The sequence below is a fragment of the Girardinichthys multiradiatus genome, chromosome 9, assembly GCF_021462225.1.
Source record: "Girardinichthys multiradiatus isolate DD_20200921_A chromosome 9, DD_fGirMul_XY1, whole genome shotgun sequence".
Lineage (NCBI taxonomy): Eukaryota > Metazoa > Chordata > Actinopteri > Cyprinodontiformes > Goodeidae > Girardinichthys > Girardinichthys multiradiatus.
In genome coordinates, this window is record NC_061802.1 from 27,697,457 (window position 1) to 27,711,071 (window position 13,615).

The 13,615-nt window shown below is 39.4% G+C and overlaps 1 protein-coding gene across 1 annotated transcript; it reads right to left on the bottom strand.

The window, feature by feature from the left end:
* Window positions 1-8,700: 8,700 nt before the first annotated feature.
* Window positions 8,701-13,615, bottom strand: hsh2d (hematopoietic SH2 domain containing). The gene is made up of 5 exons (XM_047375393.1): window positions 13,489-13,615; window positions 11,836-11,925; window positions 11,582-11,747; window positions 11,168-11,428; window positions 8,701-10,141 (listed from the first exon to the last, which is right to left on the bottom strand). Exons 1-5 carry the CDS (start codon window positions 13,611-13,613, stop codon window positions 9,692-9,694), a joined length of 1,092 nt encoding a protein of 363 aa, XP_047231349.1. The 5' UTR covers window positions 13,614-13,615; the 3' UTR covers window positions 8,701-9,691.

The following is a 13,615-nucleotide window of genomic DNA, read 5'->3' on the forward strand; positions in this document are numbered from 1 at the left end:
AGGAGGTGTGAGTGTTACTTACACCCGGGCAGCTAAGGAGGGCGGTGTTAACACCGCACCGCACCGCACTACAGACACACCTAGCCGCGTCAGAGAAGGAGAGGAATGATTATTGTCCTTAAACGGAACTGGCAGACAGTTACCTTATTTAAAACAATACTCCTTTATGGCACAACCTCATTTGTCTATAGTGCTGCATTTCATTAGACTATGAAGTAATATTGCTGAATTTAATTACATCTGAGAGCCATCAGGACCAAGTTATATTATTATTATTATTATTAACACACAATACAAAACACAATGTAAAGACGCATTCAACAAAAAGCCTGTTTAAACAAGAAAGTTTTTAACTGCTTTTAAGAGTCCAAACGTACCAGGATAGGTAGACTGTTCCATAGCATTGGTGCTGGAGTCTGGAAGGCTCTGCCCCCCTTGGCCTTTAGTCTGCTGCGTGGAGCAACTAAAAAATGTTGAGCCCACAGACAGCAAGTAGCAGTATATTTTGTCAGCAGATCAGATACGTTAACTGGGGACTGGCTGTGTAGTGCTCTGTATATTAGTGTGAATTTACTCAAAATTAGCCAATGTAAAGAGTATATAATAGGGGTTCTGTGAGCTCGCTTGCTGGAGTGTGCAAGTAATCTCACCATGCCGCAGCATTTTGTATAAAATTGGAGGCGTAAAAGGGATGATTTATCCAAACCAATAAACAGGGTTTTACAATAATCTAAACGCAATGACACAAATGCATAGATTATTCTTTCAAGTTTAGCCGAAGAGACCATATGTTTCCGTTTAGAAATGTTCCTTAAATGAAAGAAACAGGAGCGAGACAAAGAGTTTATATGTGAGTCAAAGCCCAGAGAGGAGTCAACTATTACACCAGGTTATTGAATGCTGGACTTAGGAGTTAGACAAAAAGAAGCAAGAGTCTGACTGATTGTAGTACAGGAGGAGTAACAATCAAGGTCTAAATCTTTTTGGTGTTTAAAACAAGGTTGTTGCTGGAAAGTGTTAGGAATAACCTTTATTAATTTGCTCATAGCTGTTTTTCCCATTTATACTATAGTTAAGTAAAGTATAAGTTCTCATGTTTCCATTTTGTTACAGTAGGATAAGAAGCTCATAGACATACAGTACAAGGATAAATGGCCCAAGGTTTGTCATAAATGACCTGAAGCTGGGGCACTGGGGTTGATAGTGGAGCAGCTGGTATAACTGGTTTGATTAGAAAGCTACAGTACACTTGGATTAAGTATGGACACCCGCTACTACACAATCTAACAGATAGACACCACAATGGTGACACATAGTCTACTGATAATCATTGGAGGGAACATCCATTGCATTGGAGTACCAGATATAAAAACTACATGTGACCTTCTATCAGGGCTCTTCTTCATCCTCTAACAGACGGCGACGGTCCGAGACGGTAGCCTCAGCGCTGATCTCTGTAATCATTCCTCTGCCTTAATTTAGATTAAAAAGAGCTAAACGTTAGAAACTGGTTGAGAGTCGTTCCTTTAAGAGTCTTTAGATAGAGTGGTGACTGTTTCCAGGGTCCAAGGACCGGTGGAGCTCCAAGGCGTCTGACCGCCAACAGGGTGCGGTAGCTTTGGACAAAAGCCAATTACTAATCAGAGATAAACAGTGGACAAGGGTTAGGGTTAGTGCAGAACCAGAGATGCCAGCTAAAACCCTCAGTCTATTCAGTAAAATTTTACGTTCAATGGTATCAAAAACTGCACTAGTAAAATTATAATAGAACAATTTCCTGCATCGGAAGCCATTAAAATATCACTGTAAACTTTAAAAAGAGCCGTCTCAGTGGAATGCAGTTTTTGAAAGCCAGACTGAAAAAAGTCATAAATCTGTAGCTTACATAAGCCCCTTTTCCACTGTCTGAAGGAAGCCCCAGGCTTTTGAGAAGCCTCAGGGTTTGGAAAGCCCAGGTTGCATTTCGCGGGGCTTTACTTTCACGAGTGAATGGTTTTACTGTGGAGATGGTCTTTTCAGCTTTCCCGGGATTTGCTAAAAGGACGGAGCTGTATGCAACGAGCCTTGGCACCAGTAGCTTCAGTAAAGGCTTACTATATAAATTAATAATTTTTATACCATTAAGTTGACCTCAGAACTTCATCTGTGCAGTCAGTTAATCAAGAATGAACAGTTAACAGTTTTTTCAGAGTTTTCAGAGCAGCGGAGCTCCGCTTCCAGGCTGGTCTGGCTGCTAAGCTAAGCTAAGCTAAGCTAAGCTAAGCTAAGCTAAGCTAAGCTAAACTAAGCTAAGCTAAGCTAAGCTAAGCTAAGCTTACCAGGGAGCTGGACCAGGACTAGCCCACTTACCACTGCCTGTTCTCAGCCCAGCACTCTGGGATTGCCCACTACCTGTCATCTGTTTGTGGCAGCTGAAAACTATATAAAGTGTTTAGTAGGTATGTGGTGAACAAATGCAAGTACCAGAAGAGAGAACGAAATATTTGTTGCCGGAAATTTGTTACACTTTGAGTTATTGTAGGAAATAATTGTAATGGAGGGTCATATCTCTGAAGGAGCACAATAACGGTTTCATTTTGCCAATAATTGTCATTGAGTGTAATTGTGGAAAAACAAGTAAATGCCTTTTGGCACTGCAGACCATCAACACAAGGAAAGGAATTCAGGAAAATTTTAGATTTCAAGTACATTAAGTTATTCACAAAATTATCATAATCAGAAAGTAACACAGCATGCTGAGGGTGAGGAGACACAAAATTGTTGACAGTGTCAAATAATATCCTAGGGAAATTATTCAGAATATTGTAATAAGAGGATCTAGCCTCTTTCGCTGTCTCATTATAAGAATAAAAAAGCTCTTTGAAGTACTCACAATGGACAACCAAACTCATGGACTTCCACTGTCTTTCTGCTTTCCAACAGGAACGTAGAAGGCCATGAGTCCGATTGTTTAACCAGGATGAGCGAGAAATGACTAGTTTTATAAGGAGCAACCTGCCTGAGAACGGTAAGGCAGTGTTCATTAAAATAATTAAGGAGGAACTTCACATTATCATGAGAGAATGATGTAAAATTAAAAATAGAAGAAAACTTAATAAAATAACAGCATAAATAAATCACAATAAATCACATGCACTTAATACAAACGTGAGAAAAAGACTGAGTCTGAGACTGACTTATAATCACTGAAGACAACTTTGCTTATGTGATCAAGAGTAACACCATAAATAAAAGCCAAGTCCAAGGCGTGCTCTAGAATACTAGTAGGACCAGATGTATGTTGAGCAAAGGTAAGAGTCCATGATGCTGAGGAACTCTGTGGTTATACCATTGGATTAGTCTTCAGCATGAATATTAAAGTTTTGATAACCCAGCCTAATTTAACAGTGGAAGATAAAGAGTCTTTAAGATCCAACTGAAAACATAAAGCAGACCCAGGTGGAAGATAACTTAAAATATCATATATAGGCTGTGCACGCCAAATTTTTTATCATAGTCACCCCTAAAGGGCTGAAAAAGCTTGAAGAGGTCATCTGGCACAAAAATGCCTTTTTTTTAATTCAAGCTGCCCCAGCTCCCCCTGCGAGAAATCCCAGGTGTACAAAGGAATGATTAGTCTCCAGGACACATTTCTGAAAGATGTGAGTCTTCATCTTAGTGCTGCCAAGTCTCAGAGAAAAACATAAAGTCCGGTACCTCACCAAATCCAAATCCAATTCATCTATAAAGCACATTTAAAAACGGTAAATTTGCCCAAAGTGCGGTATAAAAATAAGATAAATAAAAGACATAAAGCTAAGACATAAAACAGATATTTAAAACACTTATACAACAGAAGAGAGACAATAAAAAGAGTACGTCAACTCCACTGGAGCAAACACTACTGAAAAATTGTGTGTTTTTAAAAGAGACCTAAAAACAGGAAGATAAGATGACCGTCTAATATTTGAGCGCAGTGTATTCCAGAGTGTGGGAGCCACAACAGAAAAAGCCTGATCTCCTATAAGTTCCTGCCTAGATTTTGGGACAACAAAAAAACAGCTGGTCGACTGATCTAAGGGCTCCCGAAGGAAGTCAAGGCTGGAGAAAATCAGAGAGGTACAGAGGAGAAAGACCATTTAGACATTCATAAGCAAACATTAGGATATTAAAATTAATTATTTGATGCACAGGGAGTCAATAGTGGACAAGATGGGTTAGATGTGCTCATGTCTGTGTGTTCGAGTTAAAAGACGGGCAGTAGCATTTTGAACAAGCTGAAGTCATGAAAGGGATGCTTGACTGACACCAGCATAAAGTGCATTGCAATAGTCGAGACAAGTTGAAATAAAGGCATGTAATATTCTCTCCAAGTCAAGTATCGACAAAACTGGCTTATGTTTTGCCATTTGCTTGAACTGGAAGTTCTGCAAAACAAATCTGTATTGTTTATTAAATTTAAAATGCTAGTCCATAATTACTCAAAATTTGTTAAATGTTGTTTGATGTATGACTTGAGGCAACGAATATTAATACGCGGGTTGCTTGAGGTACTATTAGGTTTGAATAAAAATAATCTGTTTTGCTATTATTGAAGCTCAAACAATTTAGACCAATCCAAGCTTTCACATCGTCGAGGCAACTTCAAAATTCAATTCAATTTAAAAATACTTTAATAATCCCAAAGGGAAATTAAATGTTGTTGTAGCTCATTATGAAGCTTTCTTCAAAGAGCTGCTGTAGATGCTGATGGCTGTGGGCAGGAAGGATCTCCTGTAGCGCTCCGTCTTACTGCAGATCTGAAGAAGCCTCTGACTGAAGACACTGTTGCTGTAGGACAGTCTCATGAAGAGGATGCTCAGGGTTCTCCATAATTAGGGGTGTCAAATTATCGTGTTAATTGCGATTAATTAATTACAGTCATGCTTAGCGCGTTATGTTTTTTAATCGTGTTAATCTAATTTTTAATCTCCAACTCTACTATTTCTGTATGAGAGTTCCCTTTTTATGAAATCTGTTTTTTTATGCATTGGGCTTCTTGCACTTGAGTTATTGAGGGTGGAAAACAATGGTCAATCACACCCTGAAGTGGACATTGATAGGCTGTCATGGGTGTGTATGAGCTGATAGGCTCAAGTGAGTAGCGGAGAAGAGACGCGAAAATGGAGGAGCATGTGAGAGTTGTCGGTCCAATGACTGGGAAATTTACATTCCAAAAACACGACGACGGCACCATTGATAAAGGCAGAGTGATATGCCTTCTTTGTAAGGAGTTTGCTTACCACATCAACGCAAAGCACCCAGTCGCGAGTGCCGCCGCCACAGTTAATGTTAGCAGCGAAGACATTAGCAATTTAGCAAGCCACAGCAAAGCTCTTCGCCAATATAAACTCGAAGAGAACACCCCACGTATGAGCAAGTCTGCAACCGACAGGCTGACAAATGTTCTTGCCAAGTGTTTAGCGTTGAACTGCAGGCCGATTAATATAGTGGAAGACGAGGGATTAACAGGTGTTGCAAAATGCGTCCAATGACCCATCATACAAGCCACCGTCCAGGTCGACAATGACGACCAAAATCGGCAAGATGTACGATGGTGAAAAGAAAAACAAACTTGAGATTTTGGTGAAGGACTCGCCCAACTATGTTGCTATAACCGGAGATCATTGGACCTCAGCTGGCAATCACAGCTATTTGGGAGTGACCGGACACTTTATTGATGGTGAGTGGAACCTCAACTCATTTGCGCTGACCGTCATGAAAACAGAAACCAGGCACTTTGCTGATAAATGTGCCGAACAGTTCCTCAAGGTGGTACATGACTGGGGAATTGAAAACAAGATATCCACCATTGGTACAGACAATGCAGCAAACATGCTGGCTGCTATGAGAGCCCTTCCATACGAGCACATCGCCTGCAATGCTCACCTTCTCCAGAGGACCATCACGGTCTGCCTCGATAGTAGTGGGTTTGCCGGTGTACTGACAAAGTGCCGCAAGATTGTTGGCCATTTTAAACAAAGCCCTGCGAGTACCACAGAACTTAACCAGCAACAAGTAGCACTTGGAAAAATGAGCGAGCAACTTCTACAAGATGTACCGACCAGGTGGAATTCGACACTAGAAATGGTCTCACACCTCCTATGCAACCGAGAAGCTATCCAGGCTACATTGGACCAACAGAACCACAGATTGGTCATGCCAAACGAAGCTGAGTGGGGGAAACTGCAGAGGCTGGAGGTCCTGCTTGAACCATGCAGGTAAGCCCAAATAAACACGTCCATTATAATCAAAAACTATTGTCACATGTTAGGTAGTTACATTTCAGAACAATTAAATTGGAAATCAGTGACACTTTAGTTTAAATATACAGCTAAGTTTATTTTTGCAAACTTATCCACAGCTCAGTCAACTACCTCTGTAGGTAGTTGACTGAGCTGCTGGGTGGTGAGGTCTACATCTCTTGCTCTGTAGTGCTGCCTGCTTTTTGCCATCTGGACTGTGTCATGGACATCACTGATGATGATCCAGCCTATGTGGTAAAGTTCAAGAACACGTTCCAGAGGGACCTGGCAGCACGGTGAGTTGATGCCAATGAGACATGGTTCAAGTTGGCCACAGCACTGGATCCACGTTTTAAGGATTTGAAATGTCTTCCAAGAGAAAAGAGGGAACAGGTAAAGACTATAAGGATAAGCTGGCAGAGCCCAGAAGAGAAGCTACTCTCCAGCCCTCCACAGAGTATGATGAACCAGCTCAGAAGAAGAGGAGGAGCGTTCTCCTGCTGGGGTCTGACTCTGACTCAGAAGAAGATGGAATGATGTCTGGAGAGCTGCAGCGCTACAGAGGAGAGCCCAGCATCAGTATTGATGACTGTCCCCTGCAGTGGTGGTATGCTCACTCAGGAGCCTATGAAAAGCTGTCAGCCCTAGCACGCAAGTACCTGGCCTCCCTGGCAACCTCCATACCTTGTGAAAGACTGTTTAGCCTTGCAGGCCACATAGTACAAAAGAAAAGGGCAGCCTTGCTCCCAGAAAATGTGACCAAGTTGGTCTGTGTCAGCGACTGGCTGAAGAAGAAGAAATAAGAGGCATGAGGTCAGCAAAGCTGCTATGTCCTCTGCCTACTAGAAGTGATAGTTTCAGCACTTTATTTTTGTTATGATGAACAATTATTTTTGGTGTGCTTGCTTACAGCATTGTGATTGATAGGTCTGTTTTATTTATTTTGTTATCTGAAGCAGAGGAAAAGCAACGAGTTCAGTGTTCAATAATTTTATTGTTCATAAAAGTGTTCTTGCCATTTTATATGTTAACTTACAGCATTTTATACAGACCTGATGTTTTAATTTTTAAATTATTTGGAAATTTTAAAAAAAAGAGCTCAGCAATATTTCTGCCCTAGTGACAGAAACTACAGGTTGAAAGCAGCACTTGGGACTAGTCTCAAATACAGCGGAATGTAAATGGCTAGAACTGCATCTGTTCAAAACAATAAATTATTTCATAAAACCACTTTTTTGTTATATATCAATCTTTTGATCTACCACAATAATGTAACAAATTTAAATTGAAATACCTCAACCAAGTTAAGGGCCTTTCTCAGCAATTTTTAGGTGAGATTAAAAAGGAGATTAATTAGATCAATTAATTACAGATCATAGTTAATTAATCTCTCAATTTTTTTAATCTATTGACATCCATAATATTCTTCATTTTATGAAGAAGGCTTCTTTGTACAATGTTCTCCAGAGGTTCCAGAGGAGTCCCCAGAACAGAGGCAGCCTTCTTTACTAGCTTGTTGAGCTTTTTTCAGACCCTGGCTCTGATGCTGCTACCCCATCAGATGATGGCAGAAGAGATCACACTCTCCATAACAGACTTATGGAAGAAATGCAGCATCTTGCTGCAAATGCTGAATTTCCAGCAATTTGAATTTTAATAAGAGATTGGATGGAACATGGATTATTTGTTAGGCGCATGTAAATCTGGTAAAACTGCTATGCAGTTGTCTGCATAGCAGTTGAAGCAGATGCCATGTTTTCTAAAAATAGACCCTAAAGGGAGCAGGTATAAAGAAAAAGTCACCATGTGAAGGCTGTGGTCCACGGCATGGTTGTCTTGGGTACGATTCCTTGTCTCATGTTATTTGCTGCATGTCTTCCCTTTCTCTCTCTGCCCTCTTTCCTCTCTGATTACTACACAATAGAGGCCAGTCATGCCAAAAAAATTAGAAACAAAGAAAATTGTTTGTGGTTTGCATATTTAGAGATCTGACAGTATCAATACTTTCAAATATAATTTTTATTTTGTTTTAGCTCAAAACTCCATCACCACCAGCAAGAAAAGCTTTAAAAATCCTGCAAGACACTTTGACCAACCTGTTTATATGTCTAGGTCTACTGTGACTTTGGTGTAATCCAAGTAAATGATGGTGTCCTGGGTTTTTTTAAGTGAAATTCTGAAACTCTAAAACTGGTAATTCTGTCTAGTAAAATAGGAGATGATGAAGTTTTGTATATGCCTAAAAAAGCCTTCCCTGGTTAGACTTTGTTCTTGCAAAGCCTTTCTTGAAATTTAGCTGATGCTGTTCTTTTCAGCTAGATGATGAGTCTAAAACACATGTTTCCCATTAGACTGGCATGCAGGGCTCTGATATGTCCTGACAAATGTCATATACAAGATCTAAAGCTCTATCAGACACAAAACACCAAAGACAGTGTACTGAAAGGCTTGTTGTATTTGAAATTTTACTGCACAGCATTTGCAAATATTACAAAGTACCAATTTCAAAGTGATTTAGTAGTGTCATTTAACAGCAAGGAATGTATCTGTCGAAAGCATAAATGTGATATAATGTTGTAAAAACACGACGTAAGCAAATAATAAGTGACAAAGATATGTACAGATATTTTCAATGACAAATGTTTGCAGCAGCTTTTTAACTCACGTTTATGCCTGTGAAACTAGTCTGACCAATAATTATTACCTCTCTTTCAGCCTTGTTACATAATTTTGATATTATCAAAAATGTCCTTCATATGTCTGTAGTAGCATTCAACAATAATTTACATAAGATACATACAGGTTTCCGTTGCTGGATTTGTCACTTCCTTGAAGTGTAAAACATTTATGGAATGTTTTACAGCCTAAGTGATAAAAATGGCAGCAAGCTAGCATTATTTATATTTGTTGTGTCACTTCTTTGTAGGTTGTCTTAGCAAAACGATTTGAAACAGTGCAACAGCTAATTTTGAAAGGAAGATGTCACTGTTCCCACTTTGCCTCAGGATAGTTAATTATTTTTTAGTGCTGCTTTTTAAAATTACAAACTGCAAACATAATAAATGTTAATATCTAGATCAAGCGAAGCTAACAGACTGATTTAGTTTCTTTTAGGTTGACCAATGATGCTGTTTTTTTAACAGTTATTTGTGTGTTCAAATGAACTTGCTTTGACATTTTGCTCTCATGAGCTCCAACAATGAAAGCGATGGAGCTGTTTAAGGTAAGCCTGGTCCTCCTCATGACAACAACACTTGTTCTATTTGACCTATCAGCTGAATGGATAAGGTGGTTTAGGGTCCTAGAGGTCACAACCTTGTAGTCAAGATTTACTAATCTAGTGGCCACTTATTACTATTTATTGATGGGGCTGCAGTGTAATTCCCAACATAGTAATTAGGTAGAGTGTTAAAATGAATGCCAGTATATCAGTAGCCTGGAGCAAAAGGTGGAGGTGATCGGTACTCCTGAGGTAGCACTTCATCGTTCAGTCTCACATCTGTGTGGCAATAAGGGGAACCACCAAATGTGAGCTCCTGGTATTCATTCTCCACAACTTTGCTGCTGTCATTCGGCTCTTTAGTGATTTCTTCATAGAGGTTTTCCTGCAGGTTGGTTGTCTTTTTCTGGAATTTCATCTTGAGGCTCTTCAGGTTTGTGACAACTGATGGCCTCAGCTCCTGGAATTTTAGTGGCTGGACGATGGTGCAATGTTTTCTCTCGACGGCTGGGGATTCAGAGGAGCTCTTGGGCACTGAGGCCATTCTGGTGCAGGCCAGGTCCTGCTTCTGAGCGATGTGATTCCTCAAAGGGACTTCAGGAGGCGAAGTCCATGGAGAGCTATCAGCTGTGAATTTTTTCCTCACCTTTGGCACAGGCTGTAGATCACAAACATCAAACAAGGCACATGTATTTATATTTTTAAATCTCAAGCATCTCTCTAAAACATGCAGTGCAATAAATTGAGAAAATGTAAGATTAATAAAATTATTATCCAGCAGCTAAAAACTAACTATGCTTCAACAACGCCAGCTGTTCCTATTAGTCAGCCACCTGATTTATGCAAATTAGCATTCCATTCTCCATAACACAGATGTTTGTGTTACTTTGAATGTGTGTGGGGGGGGGGGAATACCGTCTGCTGTAAGCTGGTGGTAAATATGGCACAGGAGAAAAAAAAAGAAAAAGAGGACAAAAACAACATGGCAAAGGAACATACAAAGAACCATTTAACAATACGTATTCACCAGTTAGTACAGCATGTTTGCTTAGACCACATGCAAAAATCTAACAATCTGATACATTGTTAATATCAATCTGCGTCCAAATAAATCAGTTAAAGAAATGTATTTCCACTGCCTCATATCTGCAGCATTGTTCACTGATCATGCAAATCTATTTTGACGGGATTCTCAAGAGCAGAAATTCATTGGGGTTAAATAGAGACGATTTCTCAAAGTACTTTTTTTGGGGGGGGGGGGGGGGGGGGCACCAAAGAAAGACCATGTGTCACCAGAGGGTAATTATTACCATCTGAATCAGAATTGGCAAAAATCATATTAAGACTGATCATCAGACTGATTTCAACAGTGTTTAGTCTCTGATATATGTATAGAATACATTTTTCTAGCTGAGTCCAAAAGGCTACCTTGACAAAGTATAAAAGCAACTATAATTTATTGTAAAGTGAAAAAGAAGAATCAACAAAAACTCCCTTGTTCACCACAAAATGTATGAAAAATGTAAATAGAAACATTCCTCTTGAAGGGACAACGCTTATTTACATCTAGAGAATTTATAAACCAAGGTTGTGTTTCTGGTAAAAGGAATTTTATATAGCCAGGAATTATTTAAGCATCTTCTAAGTAAAAATGGAGAAGAAAACAATATTTTATATACGTTACCGAAGTTGGAAGAGGGGCAGTGGAGTGTTTGACACCTTCCTCCAAACAAGGGTAAAGCCTGTTTGGTTGGCTATTTGGGAAAGATATTGCAGAGTTCATCAGATGGTTGGGTCGATGAGGAAGGGGAGGGGGAGTATGGTCCACTGGTTCTGGGTGACTCGGAGTGGGTTGTCGGAGGTTGTTTGGTAGCACACTGGTGGTATAGCTTCGGGGTCTTTGGGTAACCAACAGTTGGGCATAGTTGACATGATGTTCTGAGGACTAAAATGGAATTAGACAAAGGAGGTGTTGATTCAGTTTTGGACTTAATTCAAATTGCACACAATTTTTCCCACTTTTTTGTTAAAATATTGTTCAGTTCTCTTCAAATCATGTGAATCTGGGTCAAGAAGAACAAACCGCCCATGTCCTTACCTGTCCGCAAGCAACTGTGAGCACCTGATTGAATGGCATGATAGGAGTTCTGCGGTAGAAGTCCACCAGGTCCTGTAGACTTGTGTGAGTCCTATTCTCCCCTACTATGACATAATGGCCATCCTCCATTGCCTCAATCATGAAATGTCTGCAGTGTTGGTCCACACTGAGGTAGGCCAGCACAAGAAAGTGAGGACTTTGAGCTCCTTGTGCAATAGGTATAACAAAGCTTCTTAAATGCTGCAAACACTCACCGATATGAGAGGGTGTAGCCAATTCTGCTCTCACTGACTCTGATAAGGAAGTAGCCAGGCGGCTTGAACATCAGCAGTTCCTCTGCTGTCCTACACAAATCAGCAGATAGAAAGGTATTTTTTACACAAGCACTTTAATCTGTAAATTTATTTTAAACAGCAGTACAATTATATTTTTAAATAGGTCCTATTAATAGTTACAGAACAATAGACTTTTGCATAAGCACATTCACATATCCTCACATCCATAAATTATATAAAGTTGAGACTCCAGAATAATAACTAAATAAAGAAAGACTGTCTTTGGTTTGATTCAAGCACCAAAAATATTTCTTTTAGGATCATAATGACTCTGCAGTCATCAACAAAGTAAACTGAGACCCACTTAATGGTGCTTTATCATATTCCATTGTCTATTGTATAAATTGGTTGTGGACAGAGAAATTAAGCAAGGAAGATTACTAATTTGTAGCACAAGCAAAGGTTAGGGCAGAGTAAATATTGCAGTAAACCCATAGCAAATAATGTTGTTTTATTAAATAGGTCAGGCAACAGCTGTCCTTCCCTCATTTTGCAAACAATCAGAGTCCACTTTTATGTCTCCCACACCATAGGCCTGTAAAAAGCACAGAACAATGAAAGAAGGAACTAACTTAGCAAGAAGATTAATGACAAAAAATTAAAGGTCTGGCACGTTATCTGTGTGCATTTCTGAATCTGTGTCTGGCTTATTATGATCATTTCTACCTTACTTCAAACTGATCCTCTATCAATACGAAAATCAGTGGGCGTCTTGTTTTGCAAATGCAGTTTGGGAGAAGTACAGTTACACGTTAAGCTATAATTTCAAACCAAATGTACATTATGACATATGACTTTCTAATAAGAATCAAATCATATTTCACCTGGTAACTACTTGTAATGTACGTTGCAGGTGGAGGAAATGTCTGCTTTGCTTTAGCATGAGGCTGAAAAGCAAGAAAATGTTCCACATTTTGTCATGTCACATCTACCAACTTCATTGTATTTTATTAGGATTGTATGTGTCTTTCCTTTACTCTTTTTTGTTTCTTTAGGGATTGTCCTGTATTTAGCTCCATCCACCTTGCCATCAACACTGATGAACTTCTGTGTTTCTGCTGAAATGCTGAAAAACATTCCCTACCACAATGTTGGCACCACAATGTTTCACAGTAAAGATGGTCTTGAACTAGCAGTTTAAAGCTTTTAGTTTTAAAGTTGAATTATGTGAAACAGTTCAAAGTTATGAATGCCTTTGCAAGGGACAATTCAGTATTTATTTCCAGTTTTAGTAAATTAGTAAATGGTGAAGATTTAAGACGTGTTTAAAACTTTGTTAATGCAAAGGATTTATTTACTGTGTTGTCTTTACATTTTGTCTTCATTTGTGCTACACTTTTATAAAAACTCCCTAAAATTTTGTACTCGATACATTTTCAAGAAAATATTAAGAAAAGTGACACGACTGGAGCTAATTTAGGTTTGGGGCAGCTTGGTAAAACAAACATTACACCCTGTGAAACTGATATGATTATTGTACGAGATTAGTAAAAACGAGGCTCTCTGTTGTACATTACTCAGTCACACGTTGCATTGACAGATGGCAGGTGGTGATAGACTTCCAAAACTTACTTCCTTGTAATGATCCCATGAAACCAATCTGGGACTGAGCCGTTCCTGAACACATTATGGAGCTGAGACTCCGTGAACCATTTGAAAGGATCCTGTTGGCCATGTGTCGGCGTATTCCACTCCATCA

Excerpts from the sequence above, each read along its gene's own strand:
- hsh2d (XM_047375393.1), bottom strand. The coding sequence starts at position 13,613 with ATGGAGTGGAATACGCCGACACATGGCCAACAGGATCCTTTCAAATGG. Across the intron at positions 11,926-13,488 it reads CATGGGATCATTACAAGGAA|GACAGCAGAGGAACTGCTGA; the intron begins GTAAGTTTTGGA and ends TGATTTGTGTAG. Across the intron at positions 11,429-11,581 it reads TCACAGTTGCTTGCGGACAG|TCCTCAGAACATCATGTCAA; the intron begins GTAAGGACATGG and ends ATTCCATTTTAG.